The 20,962-nt window shown below is 51.6% G+C and overlaps 1 protein-coding gene and 1 pseudogene across 1 annotated transcript; one reads left to right on the forward strand and one right to left on the reverse strand.

The window, feature by feature from the left end:
* The window catches only part of LOC129131840 (serine/threonine-protein kinase pim-1-like), a 155,752-nt pseudogene that overhangs the window by 124,678 nt on the left and 10,112 nt on the right, over positions 1 to 20,962 (forward strand).
* On the reverse strand, positions 8,254 to 10,407 carry LOC129131900 (serine/threonine-protein kinase pim-1-like). Its single transcript, XM_054650886.2, has 5 exons — positions 9,868 to 10,407; positions 9,731 to 9,781; positions 9,131 to 9,500; positions 8,709 to 8,885; positions 8,254 to 8,442 (listed from the first exon to the last, which is right to left on the reverse strand). Exons 1-5 carry the CDS (start codon positions 10,405 to 10,407, stop codon positions 8,312 to 8,314), a joined length of 1,269 nt encoding a protein of 422 aa, XP_054506861.2. The 3' UTR covers positions 8,254 to 8,311.

Here is a 20,962-nt window from a genome sequence, read left to right on the forward strand (position 1 = left end):
ATTCCTCTCCCTGACCTCCAAGGGCCCCCCTGGACCCCCAAGAGGTGCCCTGGACCTCGAACTGTCCTTCAGAATCCCTGAGTGCCTCTCCAAGTGCCCACCCGGCTCCCCCAAGTGTCCTTCAGACCCTCAAGTTCTCTCTGAATTCCCTCCCTAGACCCAAAACTGCCCCAAATGTGCCCCAGAAATGTCTCCACCGCCCCCAGAGTGCCCGCCCCCTTGACACTATCGGAGAAAAATATTATAAAAATGGCACAAAAAGTACAACAAATATTATTAGTTACTGTTATGAATAAGAAGCTTGACAAGGCCAATATTCAAGCAGCAATCAATTTATTCTTTTAATATGGTCAAGTATGAGCAATACAGCGCTGCGTACAGTGGGGGAAGTTTTCCCTCCAACTGCACACCGATAGTTGAGGGTTACAGGTATTTTTAGGGGTACTCATCAGCTTTTTCAGCAGTTTCTATTTCCAATTTTTTACTCATCAGCAATTTGTATTCCAAATTATTCCATCACAATTCTACACAATTGTGATCTTAGTTTCTCAGGATGTATCTCAAAAGGAGTATGTCAGATGGTAGCGGTCCAGTTTCCGAAAGAAGAGAGACGAATCCCATCTGGTGGAGTCCAGCTCCCCAGATGTGGGTCCACCTTTTAATTGCAGAGAATATGAATCTAACAACAGTGATGTCCAGCTTCCCTTTGGTTGAAACCATAAATCCTTGAGGTGATGTTCATCTTCCTTTCTCAAGCTGTTTTTCTCTGCTTCAATAAGGTGTGAGATAAGCATATTTCCTATATATATTCCAAAGCTATAGTTTCAAGGATACAAGTAATATTCTAAAATTATACTTCAAAAGGTTATTATTGCAGAGCTCTTTGTGGATTAATTGCAAGCAAAAAGCAACATCCTTAACACCTTAATTCCAATGCTTCTATATCAACCAGGGTTAATTGCAAACAAAAGATAGGTTCAAAGGCCTTTTTCCATGCTTTATTTTCCTCAGTTATTATTAGAATTCACAGCTCTCCCATTGTTGGGGTCCACACATTTTGCATTCACAAATACACACGTCACCTGTCTGTACCTGACACGAAACACAGCTTTGTATTTCACACCACCTCTCTGGTCAACCTATCCCCAGGCCCGAACACCTGAACAGTGAATTTTTTTTCTAAAATCTAACCTGAATTTCCTCTCAAGGTGAGGCCACTTCCTCTGGTTCTCAGTGCAGACCCAGCAGAAGAGAACAGCCCCCCCTCAGTGCACTCTTCTGACAGGGAGTTGGAGAGAGCGGTGAGGTCCCTCCTGAGCCTCTTCTCCAGACTGAACAAACCCAGCTCCCTCAGCTACTCCTCATGGGCCATGTTTTCTAGAGCCTTTGTGAGCCTTGCTGCCCTTCTCTGGCCACACTCAGCCCCTCAATGTCCTTTTTCCCCAGGGGCCCAGAGCTGGACACAGCACTCGAGGTGTGGCCTCAGCAGTGCCCAGCACAGAGGGGCAGGCGCTGCCTGCTCCTGCTGCCCACACTGCTGCTGATCCAGGCCAGGTGCCATTGGCCTCTTGCCCCCTTGGGCACACTTTGGCTCACCCTGAGGCGGCTGGTGACCTGCAGGATGTGCCACTTGGCCTTGTGGAACCTCACGCCCCTGTCCTTGGCCCATTGATCGAGTCTGTCCAAGTCTCACTGCAGAGCCTTCCCGTCCTCCAGCAGATCCACACTCCCACCCAACTGGGCATCTGCAAATTTACTGAGGGTGCTCTCAATGCCCTCCTCCAGATCATCAATAAAGATGTTAACCAGGACCAGCCCCAAAACGGAGCCCTGGAGAACACATTTCAATGCAGCTCAGGTTGCATAGGCTGCAGTTGGAGGCTGCAATGCCCCCACAACAGAAAGAGCTGCCATCCCTTGGCATTGGCCACACACACAGGTGCAGGAAAAAAACCTTTTACTAGGTGAATATGGCTGACAGAACTGAGCTCTCAGGCACACCCTCCCTTTCCCTAATGACCCTGAACTCAAGAAAAGGGATTTCACCTTCCAGCTCTTTGCACCATTGGATCCTCACACCATCAGAGCTGCACCAGCCTCTCTCATCCTTTTGCGCCTTCTCCCCACTCAAGCTGATGAGCAGCTTTGATAAGAAAAAATGCAGTTCTGCTGCGAACAGGGTGAGCCAATTTGCAAATGCAAATTACCCTGCCAAAAACAGCTACTGCCTTTTCCTTTCAGAGGTGAGTCATCAGAAGGAATGAAAATGTGTTGCATTTTAAACCAAAGAGGAAAAGAAAGGAAAGCACTCAGAGAGCATTTGGCAAAGCCAAGAGATGCCAGTGTGGCTTATCCTGTTGGCTGCTCAGTCATGGCAGCCCTTTGCTACTTTACCATTTGTCTTGTTTGGAGATTGTGCTCAGATCATTCAGTTATGGGTGCAGGAGAAATTTAAAAAATCATAGCTGATTGCAAAAGAATACAACTTAGGAAAATTTAAATAGATTGTGAAGTATTTACATCAGGGTGATGGCAGTTACCACATAGAGACCAAAATAAGCCCTTTTAACAAAACTTCATTTCCATCCTTGTTCCTCAAGCTCTACTATCCATTTCTTTGGCTGATGTAGTATAATGTCAAAATACTGTTCAATATCTTGTATTGTTTATACTTTGCAACACTTCTGTTGTGTTTTCTAAAAGTTCTGAGTATTTTTTAGTTTGAAAAAAAGATGTATTATTTTGGTAGCAACATTGCAGTTCTGTGTTTCCTTTTGGTACTCAGCTGAAGAAATAAAGAAAAAAAAAAGAGCAGAAAAAATTGCAGAGGTGGATAGTAGATCACAAGGAGCAAAGTTACAGGAGATGAGTACATTACTGCTGCCACTGCTTAAGAGCATCTCTCACAAAAAGCAGACTGGCTACACTGTCCCAACTCCATCATTTCAACTCTCCATGACTTGTTTCTTGCTTTGCAAAGCTGAGCTGATTCATTTTTACCTGATATGAATAACAACTAGTAATACACACTTACAGTTCTCTTGTATTACTGCAACCGCACTAGGTGCCCTTCGAATTTTTTAGGGCAATTGTAATGCCACCCCTGAATTTAAACAGGTTCAAGATATTATTTGTAGCTTACTCTTGAAGGTAATTTGTAGCAAAAGTCAAAAAATTATTGCAGATGGTCAGTAACTGGACTGTTATGTGTATGGGATGCACACGATGATTTAAGTACTGCTTCATTCTGTGTGACTCCAGGCTTTGAGAAAGAGTAATCCCACTTGGCATTTGGGCTCCCTTTGGTCTCAGGAATTATGGATCCAGAGTAACTTGTTAGAAGCTTGTGAAAAAATGTCTCTGAAGTTTACAGCAGAGCTGAAGTGTACAGAAGGATGAGAATTCAATGAAGAATTCAATGAATACTAAGTTTGAAAAGCATATCCAGTTATCCTACTGGCTATGTCCACTTACTATCCACTGTTACAGTACAGTGCACAATATCACCAGGAAAATTGTGAATGTCATCTTCAGACCAATCTATTAACACATTTTGATTTTGATCAAAGTTACTTTCTACAAATTACCAAGCAGTTTTGCCTTTTTGAGGCTCTTGCTTTTTTTGTGTTTACATGTATAACACAGGTGGCTCCTCTGTCTTGGTTTGGAAAGACAGGTGTTTGCTAAGGAAGGCAGGAGCCTTTCTTGAAATGGAAAAATGTAAATCCCTTCCTTCTGAATTGTTATGAATTTTAAATTAAGAGGGGCTCTCAGGTAAAAATATGGGAGCAGGAATAACAGTTCTTTATTAGGGAAGAAAATAAAAAGATAAAATAAAGAATGCAGTAAACCAAAACAGCACTGATGGAGTCAGAATACAACCTGACACCCTGTGGGTCAGGGTGTTGGTAGCAGTCCAATTGGAATTGTGGCTGCAGCCCTCCTGGAGTGTCAGGTGTGGTTCTCTTGGAGCAGGGATCCTGTAGAAAGGTGTAGTCTTCCTCTGAAGATCCAGTGGAAGAGGCAGCTCCTGTTCCTCTGGGAAATCCAGTGGAGAAGCTGTGCTGGTGTTCCAGATTTTCAAGATTATATCCGGGTAGGAATGCTTGGCTCCTCCCTCTGGGCGGAGCATCTCCCAATGGGATGCTGTAGTTCTTATCAGCCATGCAGTGACATTCAATAGCCCATTATCAGCAGATGTCTCCCCTGGAGGGAGGATTGGCTGTGGAAGAGATAAGGAAAACTGCCCAATTAACAGAAGACAACTGGCATACAGGTGGCAAATAGAATCCATACTGCTTGGCAATCTAGTATATCCTGAATCTGATCAAGGAACCGAAAAGGAGCTTTTAGATTTTCTAAGCTGAGGTCTGTTTTGCCTGTTTCTGAAGCTGCAGTCCAAGAGCAGTGACAGAAAGGTTGCTGCTCTGGGAGCATGCTTCTAGCTTGAATTTAGCAATGAAGGCATTGTACCAATTTACAGCTCTTACAAGAGCTCTGTCACTGCACAGAATTTCCATAGGCATTACAACACAAAGAACTCCCTTTCCCCCCACAAGCTCTGGATGCAGCTTTCTGTCCCACCCTGGTTATGTCCTCGGTGAGGGGCCTTTCTGCAAAAGGAGAAGGATACTCTTTAGCATAATTGTGTTTTCTGTGGAGTGTTTTATCATAGTCTATTAATATTCCCTTTTCCTCAGTTCCATAGCTGCTTACTACTTTCTAACTCATTGATTTTAATAAACCAACTAAGCATGCTGCTGTATTCTATTCTACTCTCCCTGTATTCTTTTCTACTCCCCCTATGGAGGAAAACAAAATTGCCCATAAAACCTGTATGCAACAACTGCCTCAATCCAATGAAATGCAAGAGGAAACAAATGCCCAAAGAGCAGAAATCCCCAAACATGTCACATCCAGTCACGGAGAAGCTGATGGGACAGAGCCATGTGGCTGGAGTATGTGTATTGAACTCTGTATTGTTCATTGACTGATGCTGAGTATTTCAGCAGGTAACTTCCAGGGCTTCCAGGACTGTCCTGGTGACTGTGATCCCAAATTACTCATCAGTAGCAAGTGAACAAGAACAGCCTCTAGGAACAAGGGCATTGCTGAGGCTCTTGCTTGCTGTGGCGGCAGGGTGGCCATGGTAAGGGTGCCACAACCTTCCTGAAGATCCTCCTAAGAAGGACAGCTCAGGGGCACAGGCACATCCTCCTCCCAGAGCAGCGTGTGATGTTCAGCTTCCTTCTGCAGGTGACACGGAGAAAAAAGGCTGGAGCTCTGCATGGCGTTCCACAGAGAAGAAGCCTTTATTAAGAGCAGGGCACTCTGCATAGGGAGACAGGAACAAAAACTCTCAGAACCAGGGAAAAACGGGATTCTATAGGGAAGGCAAGGAGCGGGACAAAACTGGTAACCAATGGGATAAGGGCTCAGGGGCAGAACACAAAGGGAAGGACCAATGAGTACTGGGGGATCAACATAAAGTTGCAAAGGCAGCTGGGGGTCATATTTGCTCGCCCTGACTACAAAGTCAGTGGGTCAGGAGTTGGCCCTCCAGGGGAGCACAGCAAGCTCTTCTCTGGCTGGATCTCTGGCCCCCACAACTCCCCCTTCTTTATTTAATAAAAAATCTTCTCCTAGAGACCTTGCAAGTAACTTCTTAGAACAGCTGAACATGTATAAGAAAATAACAACATTTAAAAGAACCCAAAAAATATTTCTTAGGAGATCTCGGGATCTCTAGCTGGTCAGAGTGACCCTGATATACGTTAGAAAGTCTCTTTTCCCAGCCCGGCGCTCGAAGAAGGAGTCAGAGCTCTTCCGTTCTTGGTCTCAAGGTTGTTTATTGTATCTTATCTATAAAATTCTTTCTCCTGTCCTGACGAGGTCCGCTCAGCAAGACAGTCAGAGGCATTCTGCCTGCCCCAAGGCGGTGTTATCTTTTTATACTAAAAACTACATGTATGATATTTACAATTATTTTCCAATACCTATCCCCTATGTTAGACAGTGAGCTTCTACTCTAGACCAATCTAAAAGTGCCAACATCACAGCAGAAGATGGAGGCCAAGAAGAAGAAGGAGAAAGGCTGGACACGGCCTGATTGCTCCATCTTGCCCCCTGAATCCCCATTCTAGAAACCCCAAAAATCTATTTTTCACCCTGTGATAAATTAATTTTCATTCTACTTAAAACTTTCATGGCTCACAATTCTTCATATAAGGTTGGTAATTGTTTTTTCCAAGGGCTAAATCAAAGGCACAGGGGTCTTGGGCTCTGTGCCAAGGTCTCTGAGCACCCTGGGCAGGGGCTCGAGTCCTCCAGGGCAGCCAGAGGAATTTCCTGGGTTCTGACAAGTAGCCCTGTTGCAGTCCCTGCATGCAAGAGTTTACTTGATCACTTTGATGCCAGGGAGCACCAAGAACTTGAACCTTCCTGGAGTCCAGCCCTGCCTGCCTATCACGGAACAGAGGGAAAAGCTGAAGAACCTGGGTGGTGGTTGAGCCAAATTGGCATTTTGCCATTTCTGAGTTCCTCCCAGCTTTTGCAGCAGGGCGACAACCCCATGGCTGCAAAGCACTTCCTTTGCAAGGCACATGCAGACCTCACTGGAAGGGGCTCTTGAAGGAGCTGCTGCAGTTGGCAACAGGAGCTGTTGTTGAATTTTTCACATTGCTTAATCCCCCCCTAGCAAATGCCATCAAGAGGCTGAGGAAGGACACAAAAAGATTACCCTGGAGAAAGGGAGGCCAAAAGCTTGGAAAAGGAGGAAAGAAACGCTCCGATGATGACAATGACAAAAAAAACCCAAACAAATTTATTTTGACAGCAAATGAACACCGGCCGCCCTCCAGCCCTCCCAGCCTGGCAGGCTGAGCGGTGCCGTTCCCATGGCATGAGGTGCTGGCAGCCTGCGGAGAGAAACCAGAGAGCCACGGTCAGTGGCAGCAGGCTCCTGTCCCCCTGTCCCGCCATGGCCTGTGCCCGGGCCAGGCTGCTGGCTCTGCTCAGAGCCCAAACCTCCCGACCCATTCTCTGTTTTTAGAGAAGGGCAGCGTGGCAGGCCACGTTCCACCTCCTCTGCTTAATCATGGCACAGCAACCTCCTCAGCAGCTGCAAGAGCGGGATGCCCATGTGCCCGCTGCCGTCTGCCCGGAGCCCTTCTGCCAGCCGAGCTGTGGAGCCGGGTGCCCACCTCTGGAGAGCTGCTGCCAGGAGAGGAGCCGATCCCAAACCAGGTCCTCGTCCTTCTGGAAGGGGCTGTCCCTGCAGACCGTGGCCCCTGGGGCAGCGCTGGCACTGGATGCGCTCCACGGACGCTGCAGGCGCTTCCCCGTCCCGTCTGGGCACCAGGTGTAATCCTCCTGGGAAAACAAAAGAACAATTGCATGAAAGTCAATTCAAAACAAGACCTGGAAACAAGAAAAAGCACAAAGCCTGTCACCGTTTCACAGGCCTGAGGAGGGTCTGACCACTCCATGTGTGAATTAAACCTGTCCAGGGGTGGGGAAAATCCCCACCTTTCCTGCCCATAAACGCACCCCTTCCTCAAGGGCCTGCAGAGCAGACCAGCTGGGGCACGGCTCCAGAACCCGTCCCCCCATCTGCCACCCCCCATCCACATGGATGGATGCTTTTGTCAGGCTGGCTGCCCCCGCCTCAGCCCGTGCCAGGCTGGCTGGCAGAAGCTGTCAGCAAGGCCAGGAGCCGGCTCCCCTTCCCCAACATCCATCCCCTGTCCCGCCAAAAAGCAGCTCGGCAGCCGGCAGAAAAATTAATATTCCCCAGCGCTGCCGAGCGGGGAACCTCCGGCACGTGGCCAGGCCGAGCCCTGCCGTGCCTGGAAGCACCAGCATCCCCCCGCCCCTGCGCCGGCTGGGGACTCATCTTGATTTCATCGGAGTGCAGAGCGTGTCCTTCAGGCAGGGGCCGCAGCCAAAACCAATTGGCTCTGCCCCGCCAGCGGCCAGCTCCTGGATGGTGTTCCCAGCTCCACGTCGTGCTCCAGAAGAACACGCCAGCTGTGCCTCGGCTTGCGGGGACATCACGATGCCATTGAGCTGCAGGGGGATGTTTCCTCTGTCCCAATCCGTGTCACCTTCACTGCACTGCCACCACTTCTCCAATGGGACGGGCAGCACGGAGCCGCTCCCTCCACAGCTCATGGGGACCAGTGGAAGCAGCATCTCCTCGGCTGCGCTCTCTCCTCCGCGCCGTGGCCGCAAGGAAATGCTCCGGGGTTTTCTTCCAGTGCGACGAGACGTGTGCCGCTGCTACTTTCTGGGCTCCTGGATCCTACTGTGCTCAGGGATGCATCTCTGCTGTCTCCTGGGCCAGGCAGGGCTCCTGCAGCCAAGAATGCTCAAAAAGGTCCTCCAAGCATGGCCTGTGTGTGGGGTCCATGGATAAACACCACCTGATGAGGTGCTGGCATTCTGCAGAGAGAAACCAGAAGGCTCCTGTCCATGCTCTCCCACATTCCACTATGCCCAGACAACACCAGCAGTGCTGAGAGCTGCACCCAAAAGCTTCCTATTGATCCTCTCATGCGGAGGACACCAGCACAGAGCCACTGGTGCCACCTCCTCCAGCTAAGCCCAGGAGATCCACCTCCTCACCAGCTGCAAGAGCAGGATGCTTATGTGCCAGCTGCCCCTCCCAACCCCGTTCTTCCCCTCGTGCCTTGAAGGCACATCCCCACCTTGAGACACCCGAGGCGGGAAGACGAGCTGGCCCCGGACGATGTCCTCGTTGGTGTGGAAAGGAAGGTGCCCGCAGACCAGCTCATAGAGCAGGATGCCCAGGGACCAGATAGTGGCTGGCTGGCCATGGTAGCAGCCAACGAGGATCCACTCCGGTGGGCTGTACTCCGGCGTTCCTATATGGGACACGGGCACAGCTCATCAGGCCCGTGCTGCTCCCTCCTGCCCTCCTTCCCTCCCTCCCTCCCTCCCTCCCTCCCAGGCAGCTCCCGTTCCACAGCAGCCAGCCTCTGCCCTGCCAAAAAGCAACTTGGCTGCAGCTGGCTGAAGAAGGATTCCCCCTCCTTCCTTCCCCCCTCTTCCCCCTCTGCCAGCAAAGCGGGGAACTCAGCTGCCCGGCTGGGCCCCGGCTTGGGCTCACCTGACATCCGGGTGTAGATCGTGTCCTGGAGGATCGTGCCGCAGCCGAAGTCGATGAGCTTGGCCTCGCCCGTGGCCAGGTCGACGAGGACGTTCTCGGCCTTGATGTCGCGGTGCAGGACGCCGCGGCTGCTGCAGTGCCGCACGGCCTCCAGCACCTGGCGGAACAGCCCCCGCGCCACGGGCTCCGTCAGGAACCGCCGCTGGTGCAGGAAGTACCAGAGGTCCTGACAGCGCTGCGGACGCTCCATGACCAGCGCGAAGCCCTCAGGCACCTCGAACCAGTCCAGGAGCCGCACGACGCCGCGGAAGCCAGGCCGCGACACCATCCACAGCAGCGCCAGCTCCAGGGGCACAAGGGCGCCGTTGCGCTGCGGGGGGACCGCGATGCCTTCAGCGGGGCCGATGCTGCGCCGCGCCTCGGGCAGCCCCTGCCCGGCCCCGCCGCGGCTCGCCATGGCCCGGCCCGGGGCGCTGCGCGGCCTCCGCTCACTTCCACGCTCGCTCCCCTCGCAGCGTTCCGGCTGCTGCCCTGCCGGGCCTCGCCTCAGCCCCGCCCGGCCCGCCCCGCCGGCTCCTCCCGCTGGCCCCGCTCACTCACCAGCCGTACCCACTCCGAGATGCGCTCCCGGGACACTCGCTTGATGGCCACCTGCGAGCCAAGGCCAGCGGCGGGCTGAGCTCGTCGCCCGCCGCCCGCCGCCCGCTGCCGCCCTCCGAGCCGGCCCCGTCTCTTACCGGGGCGCCGTCGGCGAGCCGGGTCCCGGAGTAAACGCTGCCGCAGCCGCCGCTGCCCAGCAGCGGGCCCTGCCGGTAGAGCTGCTCCAGGGGAGGCTTCTCCGCCCGTGCGGGCGGCACCGCGCTGCCGCTCTTCTGCCCGGGGCACCCGCCCGCCCGGCGCGCTGCTGCTTGCCGAGCCGCCCCGGGCTGCGGCGGCTCGGGGCCGGCGGCCGAGCTGGCGAGCGGCGGAGCTCGGAGCGGGGAAGCTGCCGGCCACGCTCTCGGCCACGGGGCGGGAGCCGGGCGGCAGCGGAGCGGCTGCGGGCGGAACCGTGGCAGGGGCTTCGTTCGGGGCCGGGGCCTCGGCCGGGGCTGGGCCAGAGCCCGCGCCAGGCCGAGCCAAAAGACCGCGATGCTCCGCCAGCACCAGAGCAAGCGGCTCTTCCAGAGGCGCCACAGCCGGTACGGAGCAAGCCCGGCCGAGGCGGAACCACGGCGGGCTGGGCAGGGGCGGGCACGGGGCGGCCCCGCCAAGGGGCGCCTTGCGGGACGCGGCATCAGCCGGGCTGGGAGAGGCGGAACACGGACGGCACGGCCCGGGACGGAAAGGGACGGGAATACAGTGAGTGGGAGGGAGAAGGGGATGCGGAGCGAGGGAAAAGTCGAGCGGAAAACCGATCAAGAGAAGCGCTGCTGCTGCTGCTGCTGCTGCTGCTGCTGCTGCTGCTGCTGCTGCGGAGCCGCCGGAGCTCGCGGCCGTTCCTCCGTTGCCCCGCGAACCCAACGGAGGAGCCGCCGCGCGCCCCAAGGAACGAAAGAGAGAAACAAACAAATCACACCCCAAAGTCATTCCTATTAGAGAAGTAACCAAAGAAAACAGTGTAGCAATAAAGAAGGGTGTTGGCTTGCGGCTTCTTTCTTCTTTGCGTGAGACGAAACATTTCATGGGTGTGATGAGTTCACTGAATTTAAGGATCATACAATTAATTTTGTTAATTATTATTATTGTGCAAGCAAGAATAAGCAAAGTTCAGCGCTGGGCGGCCGGGAGTCTCCGCTCCTCTAGGCTCGCACTGTTCCTATCCCCAAGGTTTGCCTTTTATTGCCTTCTTCTCCCAGGTCCAGGGATGACGTTGTCTGTCTTTTGCGCTTGCTCGTTCAGTTGCTAGGGGGTCTTTTTCTGCCTTCTGGTGGTCGTAGGATGAAGGCTCCAAGTCTTCCTCTTTAAGCTCTGAGTGAACTTTTCCTTATAAGGCATACCTATACAGTGGAATTTTCAGAACACTATACGATTCCTGCAAGCCTAAGCAATTCTTGTGAGTTTAAGGATTGTTGTTACAGCCTTCCTCTGTGACCGCTGGGTGAACTTTCCCTTATAAGGTATAGCTTTACCATGGAATTCCCAAAGCACTATACGATTCCTGCAAGCCAAGCAACCATATGTGGCTGCGCATTTAAGAATCAAGCAGTTTTAGCTATTTAGTTATTGCTTTTATATTGTATAATTATTTAGCTATTGATTTCATTAATGAACAAGCATATTGCTACTTATTACAGTCCCCCATTTTTTTTTACCAATTTTGATCATTAAATCCTTTTAGTTCCTTCCTAGCAAGCATTAACTGAGTTTCCTCATCAGTTAAGCTATGTGCTCTAATTATAGATGCCAATTTCCTTAGCTTTTTCATCATATTCCAATTCATAACGAATAGAACTGCTGACAAAATAAAACCAAGCACAATCAGAATCAAAAGAACAACAATGGGATGGCATATACTGTTTAGGACACCTGTGGTAGTAGGAGCCCACCCGAACAGGGTATCCCACCACCCGTGCTCGCCATCTTGCTTTACCCTCTCTATAACCCGGTGTATTTTTCCTGCGTCATGATGAACAGTCACCAGGGTTTTCTGTCCGCTTTCCTTGATTTTCTCAAGGATTTGGATCAGGTCTTGATGGAGCATCAGTTGTCTCATTAGAGTGAAGTTCATCCCAATCAGGGTGGGCATTAGCTTGTGAAGCAGTGTGTAGTTGGATTGTAATAGGTGGTGAGAGGTGACTTGAGCTTCATGAGTGATATCACACCCTGTAATCTTAGTGAAGTTACAAGCACAGAAGTTGGAGTGATTCTTTGTATCCACCACAATATCATCTACAAGCACAGAATCAAAAATAGTTCTAAAACACGCACATCCATTGCCTATGGATGTAAGCACTGTTTTAGAAGTCTCGTTAGGCCGAATCTCAAAATGACAGATGTTTTGCTCCGTGTCTAAACAGATATCTTGAGCTATAATTACATTGCCTTCACAGATGAACCCCAGTTGTTCTCGGATAATACAAGATTCCAAATCAACATTTGCCATGTGTCATCAAACTGACGGGCCCATCCCCTATGTTCTATAGGATAGAGAACAGCTCTGTCATGGTTTATTCCTAATTCAAGAACAGGAAAAACTAGATGTACAGAGGCATTGTGTATGGTCAAGACAAAAGCAGTAGCTCTATTTGAAATAGCATTATAGGTAAAATTCACCAGTTTCCACCAGGACTGGAATTCTCTTTCAAAATCGTTGGCATTGTCCCAGATTATTTTCCGAATTTCTGTGGGGAAAGTGCCTTCCTCGCCTTCTCTTATAATTGAGGCAGAAACTGACTGCATCCACAATTGTGCTTGGATACAGCTGAGGGCTGTATTTTGTGCAGCACTGAGTGCATCAATCACCAATTTGTGATTGTTCACATTTACTCTTTCCCAATTTGGCAAAATGTTTGACAGCATCCACTGGTGTGTCCCCAAGGCTAACAGAGATGACTTCAGTGGTTGCTGTAATTTGGACAGATCTCTAGTCGTAGCAGCCAATTTGTTCATTAGTACTTCCGAATCAATGCTATTCAGAATTCCCAATCCTGTGCCTAGAACACCGGTCTCATCTCTAGGTTTCCTTGTTTTAAAAGAGCTGCGTTTCCAGAGCCAAATGGTCCAGCCTTCAGAGGATGTTTGTAAAAACGGAGAACAAGCTGGCTGGATGTCTGAAACATTGGTCTGCCTCAGCAGTTCGACCAGTTTGAGAGACCATGCTGGATTGAATAATATTTGTTGTTGACCAGTTTTCCTGATTATATAAGGTCCAATTTTGAAAACTTTTGGGGGGAGTATAACTGGTGGTGCAGGTGGAGTGGTGATATTGTGAGGTTCAGCAGTGGTAGAGTGCGTTTTAGTATCTATTATAAATTTAAAAGAAAGGCCCTGTGTATCTTTTGACCAGAGACAGACTACCTCTGCAGTGTGAGTTAATGTGACGTTTTGCCAGCAGTCTCGTGTTATTGGGTATGCACAATCTGCTATTTGTTTATCCTCCTGACCCATGGAAACACTGATTGCAATTGCGTTAGTATAGTCAGACCCATTAACCATTCAACATCCAATATTAATTTGTTCTCCCACTACTCCTTGAAGCTGCCAGGTTTTCTGCTTCTTCCATTCGTGTCTAGCATACGGCAGCCTGTCATGCAGTACTAATGTTAGTAAACTTAAACCTGTGGTATTCCCCATAGATCCGGTAGATTGCAAAAAGGCCTGAGACCAGTCAGGGGTCATGGTCCATTTATTTAGGGGGATCATGTTCTCTTTGTAAGGCTGATGAGGGTTTCCCCAGGCAACCCGGAGGCTCAGGGTTATAATAATTAAGGTAGCTCGCCAAGCAGTGCAGGGTCCTAGCAACAAATTTCTTTCTCCTTTTGTACTCATATCTCTTTTACCTGGGGCTTTCCTGTGCTCCGTTCCTGTTCCTGTGCTCCGTTGCTCTCCCCCACTACTCCTCACCTCTCTGCCTCGCCTGCCAGCCCGGGTGCGTTGCTCTGCAGGGATCATTATCTTCTCAGCAGCAGGGGTGGTCTTCAGGGGGTGCATTATTTGGGCTTTCTCCTTAACTCCTGCCCCCACTCCTAAGGGCAGGCTGTCAGGCCTCCAGGCAAAGGGTCTCCTGCAAAGCATTTCTTTGATTTTACGACGGACTCTCTGCCGTCCCTAGCGAGCTTTACAGGGCCTGAGTCCCACACCTACTTAGGGTTCACCCTCTGCCTTTTATTCCCTTTCTCCTGCCTTCCTAGAGTTGTGTCGTTCTTCCCTACGTTCTCTACGTTTTTGTTGTTGATAGACTCGGGAATAGCGGCGAATCGTGCTGTTCCACTTATCAGGCCTCACTTGCCACCCCAGAGGAACGTGCATTCCCATCTTACACAAGGTAGTCAATATGACTGTCTGGTTTTGGCGTGTGATCCTATGCAATTGGTGTTGGAATTCCCATGCCAGGGCCCAATCTCTTCTCTGTTCTACATTTTCAACTAGTGACGCTGCTTCTCTGTCAGGGATCTCCCGCTCTCCAGGGATCCTTATAAATTCTCTTAAGGCTCTTAATGGATTTGCTCTTCTCCAATCCCAATCACAAGTAAGACACCATGCACTCCCCACCAAATGTGACTGGAGAATCTGTTGCCTTCTTGTGAAGGCCGCGATGACCTGGTTTCAGGGGTCCAGCACTTCGATCTCCTTTTGTGGGATCCCTTGTGGCCAATAACGGACGCTGACACCAATGTGGTGGACGGTTAAAGGCGTTTATTGAGAGATCTTAAGGGTATTTATGGACTAAGGGGTCTCTCTACGTCAGACAGGGGTTTGGCTATACTTTCTAGGGTTAGTGTGGAGTGGAAAGTTACTGGCATGCATAGGTTAGGGGGGCTACACGTCTGGCTACATTCCAAGGGTGATCCTTATCTATGGGGAGGGGGTAGAAGGATTCCTGTAACTTTCCGTTACAGCCCGAAATCTTCCGAGCGCCTGTCCCTGGCCTACCACACTTCCCCCCCCTCTTTCACAAATGAACGAGGTAGTCTTATACATAGGCACTAAAATGAGGTAGGAAGTTGAGATCTGATTAGGGAAAAGGGTCTTGGGAAACCTGAGTAAGTTTCTGCCAGGCAAGTCTCTCGTGACTGGCAGTGTCTCCTGTTGAATTCACAGGAATTGTGGCTGTCCCAGGAACAGGATGTTAGCCCGTTCTATGCGGGCCTGAACGAATGAGACTAGCTTGTTCAGCAGACATGGCCCGAAGGTAACAGCTAAAAGCAGTATTGCCAATGGACCTATTAGGGTAGAAATCAGGGTGGTTAGCCATGGTGATTGGTTGAACCAGGATTCGAACCAGTTCTGTTGGGCTTCCCTGTCTTTCTGTCTCTGAGCCAGTCTGTTTCGGAGTTCTGCCATGGAGTCTCTAACGACTCCTGTGTGGTCAGCGTAGAAACAGCATTCTTCTTTCAAGGCGGCACACAGGCCCCCTTGCTGCATGAACAGGAGATCCAGTCCTCGCCTGTTCTGCAGGACCACTTCTGAGAGTGAAGAGACTGACTTTTCTAAGAAGGAAATGGATTTCTCGATCCTCTGCAGGTCCTCATCGATGGTCATCTGCAGCTGGGACAGTCCTTGGTGTTGAGTTGCTAGGGCTGAGACACCTGTTGCCGTTCCAGCCGCTCCTAAGCCGAGCAGCATTGCGATAGTTATACCTGTTAATATTTCTCTCTTGTGGAGCCGGTTGTTATTTTCGGAAAGGTGGTACACCTCTTCGTCTGAGTGGTACAGGATCCTAGGGACGATCAGAACTTGAACACAAAAGTCGTTAGAGTTATCGAATTTGGCAAGAGACACGCAGGGACTTACTCCAGATCTCTGGCAAACCCACATCCCAGATGTGGATGGGACTACCCACTTATTATTCTTCCTGTCGGGCTCAACTACTTCGGTGCAGACGTCGCCTTTCCGCTTAGCTAGGGTTGCATTGCCAAAGCATCTGCCCTGACCTGTGACTTGACTCAGGGTAATTCCTTTGCGGGGTGTGTCCCATCTGCACTGGCGGGGGGCATCGGCTGTGGAATAGCTGAACGGGGTATCTAAAGCGACTCCTTCGTAAAAGGGGGGTTTAACATCGTAACAAAGCCAGCAGGACTCGGTTAGGTTCGGGTTAGATTCATTTAGGGATAAAAAGGTAGCTTCTAACATGCGAAGGATTGGGTTCGAGTCTGAGCTGGCTGATTGGCCTATCTGGAAGGCTTCCTCATCGCCAGTCAGGACGTCGGTGACCCTTGTGGGTAAGGGTTTGGGGTAGGTCATATTTTTCCCTTTCTGTGTGCTTTTGATCACTTTGTTGGGCCCGACTGCTCTGGGTGCTGACGGTGGGAATCTGGTAATTCGCACATTCACCCACTTTTCTGACCCTTGAAGGACTACTGTCCATGCCTTGCCCACGGCCCAGCTAGGGTGATTCGGCTGTAAAACTGTCATGTTATAGTGAGTGCATTTCCGAAATTTGGGGACTTTATGTTGGTTTCGATAGAAACTTCCCTGGAGGAAGACGGGTGTTTTGCAACCTGCGGGCGCCCAGGTGAACTGTAGGAATCTGTCAGGCTCTTGTGGGTCCCACCCAGGTCCTGACGGCCTGGCGTCTGTAACTATTGTTTCGCAGCCCCAGTGTCCACAGTATCCCCACCCAGGGCGATTGCAATAACTTTTTCCTGGGTTTGAGGCTGGGCACCAGTAAGATAGGTACATGTGCGTGGCGTGTGAAGAATGGGGGTCTACCTTTGGTTGTTCCGGAAACAGGTCGGTGATGTGAAGCGTGAAGGACGGGGCATTCGGCGTGGTGATGACTCTGAGCACCTTGTCACCAGCAACATGTTGCATGACCCACCTGAAGGGCTGATGAGGGTAGTAGTCTGGGCTGGCTTGTCCTCCGGCGACAAGCCCCAATAGCATAATCACGCAGAAACACCGCGCTTGCTTGGGTCTCGCCCGTGTGGGTCTCTCAGGTGCTGTCCGGTGGCTCGGTGGGCTGTCATTTTCCTCTGGGAGGGGAACGTACGCATCCCGGGGACGGCCGATAAGCATGTCCTGTAAATAGAAACTCACAGTTCTCATCAGTCTTGTCCCGCCCACTATGAAGGTCAGGCTTGATTGACCTAAGTGGACACCACCTAATTTCGCCGTCCTTTTTGACAGCTGCGTACCCTCGTCCCGTGAGCATCAACCTCCAGCCCTGTTCCCATTCACCTAGCTCATTTCTAATTGCAACCTGTGGGCCTTCCTCTAGAGCTCTGGTGGCCCAGTGTCTTTGGACAGGGCTGTTTGTCTCATCCCCCCTAGGAAATTGATTCAGTGCTAGCAAAGCGGTTGCTAGTATGCGTGCCTGATCTCCCGGGGGAATAGAATTGGCAAAACCCTCTGCTTTTGCCAACACCTCCAGCCTGGTTTTCAGGGTCTGATTTGCCCGCTCTACTATGGCCTGCCCAGTACTGTTATATGGGATACCCTGTACTAGTGTGATGCCCCATTTCGAGGCGAATTCTTGCACTGGTTTGGAGGTGAAATTGGAACCGTTGTCAGTTTTTATCTGCTTGGGGATGCCAAGCCACGCCATGGCTGTCAGCCAGTGCTGAATTGTGGCTTTAGAGTTAGTTTTGGGGTGCTGTGTGGCCACGATCATCCCGCTGAAAGTGTCCACTGTCACGGCAAGCCACGCTCGGGGCTTCAGCAGTTGACACAAGGTGAAGTCCGACTGCCAGATTTGTGAAGGCTTGAGACCTCTCGGGTTGATCCCACTGGTCCACAGGGGTGACTTCTGGCAGTGGGGACAGGTAGCCACCACATGCCTTGCGTCTGCTGTTGAAATCCCACACCTCTTCGCCAGGGCCTTGGCCCCGATGTGGAGTGATTCATGCAGCTGACGAGCTTCCTGCAACGTCCATACGCCTTTTGCTGCGGCGTCCGCCTTGTCGTTGCCCGTTTGGAAGTAACCTTTGATTGGGTCGTGGCTGTTGGCGTGAATGATGGATACGGTGCCCTGTCGTGAAGAGAGCGCTTCTTCCAGCATTAGGGCTGCTGTAGATGTTGACACACCTGGTCCTGCCATGGCTAGGCAAAGCCTTGCCACGAATATAGAGTCTGTTACTATATTGAGGTGTTCATCTTTGAAAAGTCCGCACGCCAAGACTACTGCTGTTGCTTCCAGTTGCTGCACTGACAGTGTGGGGTCACATGCTTTGATGCAATGCCATTGCTCTCCTGCCTGCCACACTGCCGTTGCCGTAGAAGTCGTGGAGGAAGCGTCTGTGAAGACTGTCGGTCCTGGTTGCGGTCGGTCCTTGACCTTTGGCGGTATGTCTATGTCGACGATGGTCAGCAGCCGAGTCCAGGGCGGTTTTGCTGAGTAGGAGATTTCTCCTCCGAAGCCGGTGAGAGCAAGGGCTAGGTGCTCTGAAATTGTGGGTGACTCTGCAGACGGTTGCTTGCGAAAGGGAAGATGTATTCTTGTCGGCTCAGTTCCTAGGTGTCTCAGGGCGAGTTTCCTGCCTTTCCTGATGAGGTTAGCGACGCATTCGACTCCTGGGGAGAATGCACGGGCAGGTCTCCCGAGGACCACCCATTGAATCGGCCGGGCCTTTTCAGAAGGCCCTTGTGCCAGTGCCCCCACTCCGCCCTTTGGCGTGAAGTGTATGTATAAGTCCAGGGGCATGGCCGGGTTCCACCTGGCTAGCGTGCCAGTGGACATTTGCTGATCAATGAAATCGAGGGAGCTCGCCGCTTGTGGTGTCAGCTCCTTGGGTTCCCAGGGGTGTTGTCCCTTCAGGAGGTCATATAAGGGATCCATGACCTCGGGGGGGATCAGGACGACATTGCGGACCCACTGCAGCGATCTCACCAGGCATTGCACATCGTGAAGTGTCCTGATATCCCGGTTGATCCTTACCTTGGGAGGAGTCACGTAGGAGCTTGTGATTCCCACTCCCAGGAAGGTCACGCAGGGTCCTCTCTTGACCTTTGCGCTTGCGATCTCGAAGCCGTTGGCCCGGAGGGTTTCTGTGATCACAGACACCAGGTGGTCCACCTGGCTCGTCGATGGTGCAGCGACCAGGATGTCGTCCATGTATTGGATGATGGTTGCGGCAGGGTAGGAATGTCGGACTGGCATCAGTGCTCTGTCCACGGTGATCTGGCAGATAACCGGACTGTCCACTAGGCCCTGGGGAAGTACCCTCCATTGGAAACGGAGGTTAGGCCGATTACCGTTTGGAAACGCGACGGAAAAGGCAAAGCGTTCTCTGTCGTCTGGATGCAGGGGTATCGAGAAGAAACAGTCTTTGATGTCCAGTACTGCGCATGGCTGTCCTTCAGGGATGGCTGAATTCATGGGTAGCAGTGTCTGGACCGGACCCATGGGTCGAATCGTCTTGTTCACTTCTCTCAGGTCGTGGACGAGACGATAACCCTCTCCAGACCTTTTGGGGATTACAAACACAGGGGTGTTCCATGGACTGGTGGAGGGTTCTATGTGACCCTTTTGCAGTTCACGGTTGACCAGTTCCAGCAAAGCTGCCACTCGAGGCTCTGACAAAGGCCACTGCTCCCTCCAAACAGGATCTGATGATTTCCAAGTCAATTTGATCGGCAGCTGAGGGTGTACAGCAGTGGCCCCTATGATAAATTTGTAATCTTGACTCCTAGCATAGCAAGGACATCCCTTCCTATTAGTGGCGGAGAGTTTTGCAAAATGTAGGGGTAAATTGCTACTGTCTGTTCTGGTCCCTTGTTTGTGTGAAGTGTGATAGCCACCAGCTGGGTGCTTTTCCACGCCCGGGTTTGTCCCCCCACCCCGTTCACTGGGGGGACTTCCTTAAACTGCCAATGTCTGGGCCAATGTCGCTGAGGGAGAATTGTGCAGTCTGATCCCGTGTCTACCCAAAACTGAAGCCCTACGATGTGGGGGTCCTGACTGCCATAGAGGCGGCATGTCCCCCACACCCTCGGGGGTTCTTTCCCTATTCTCATGGCCAGGGCCACCCAGGGGTCCCGGTTTGGGGTGTCCCCTGCTGGTCCTGTAGCGCTTGCGTGGCTTGTGATGATGGGGGGTGTGAGGGTACGGTTGGTGGTACTGCATAGCTCTGCCATTGTATCGCTGGCGAGGGTGCGATACTGACTGCCTCCTGTGGGAGCATAGGGTATGAGGATCCCCTGCCCCACTGTGGGTTGGCATAGATGGGCCGTCTCGCATCCATAGTGGGAGGGGGCTGAATATGGCCCGCACGCCCCCCCCCTCTCCCGTTTCCCCGGGGCTGGGATCTACAGTCCCTAGCCAGGTGACCTCTCTTCCCACAGCTCCAGCAGGTCCCTCTGGGGCGCTGTTGGGGCGAGGGTGTTGCCTGGGGACGCTGTGCCGGCTGGGGGCAGTTAGCCGCAACATGACCTGACTGACCACATTTGAAGCAGGCCATCACACTGGTTAGGGTGTGCACGGTTGCCTGAAGTGGGGTCAGCTGCTCTTCCCTCACAACATGCTTAATCATGTCAGCCAGGCTGGCCCCGGCTGGTAGGGAACGCAATATATCTTTGGTTACGGTGTTACATTGTTGCCGAAGGCAGTCAGTTACCACCGGGCCTTTTGCGACAGCGGGTAGATTAGAAGAGTCCACGGCAGCCTGAAGGCGGTCAACAAATTGTGTAAAGCTTTCACTCTCCCCCTGTTTGATGGTCGACCATGGTGTCGGTCTGGCCACCAGCCTGGATGCGGCGCGTATAGCTTCTCTGGCCGCCCGGGAAGTCGCCCTGACTTCCTCGATCCGAAGCTGTGCAGCTTGTTGCTGGGGTGTGGCCACTTCGTCGTGCTTCCCCAACAACCTAGATAAACTCGACCCGTGGAGTGGCTGCCCTTCCCCCGCCGTCTGAGCGAGCATGGTTGCACATTGGTCCGTCCATTCCTGCTTAAATATTATCAAACCCGCCCCATCAAAAAGCATACGGCTTATTTGCACTATATCGAAAGGGAGTAAATCATCATTGCTAAAAAGACCATCCACGAGAGTGGAAACTACCCCTGAGTTAATTCCTTTTTCTGAAATGGCTTTTACGATTGTTTGAACGTCTTTGGAATTAACGGGAGTATACGTTCTTTGCTGGTTCCCCTGGGGTCCTGTAATTCTCACCGGGAAGGCATGCACCGATGCTGCGGATGCCCATTCCGCGCATTCGATTTTGATTTTACCCCAGTCGGTGAGTTCGTATTGGGGC

Source organism: Agelaius phoeniceus, chromosome 33 (genome assembly GCF_051311805.1).
Source record: "Agelaius phoeniceus isolate bAgePho1 chromosome 33, bAgePho1.hap1, whole genome shotgun sequence".
NCBI lineage: Eukaryota > Metazoa > Chordata > Aves > Passeriformes > Icteridae > Agelaius > Agelaius phoeniceus.

Bases quoted from the DNA above. Each gene is read 5' to 3' on its own strand.
- LOC129131900 (XM_054650886.2), bottom strand. From the start codon at position 10,407: ATGCCGCGTCCCGCAAGGCGCCCCTTGGCGGGGCCGCCCCGTGCCCGC. The intron at 9,501-9,730 runs GTGAGTGAGCGG...GTCCCCCCGCAG, and splicing joins TCTCGGAGTGGGTACGGCTG to CGCAACGGCGCCCTTGTGCC. The intron at 8,886-9,130 runs GTGAGCCCAAGC...TGTCCCATATAG, and splicing joins GATCTACACCCGGATGTCAG to GAACGCCGGAGTACAGCCCA.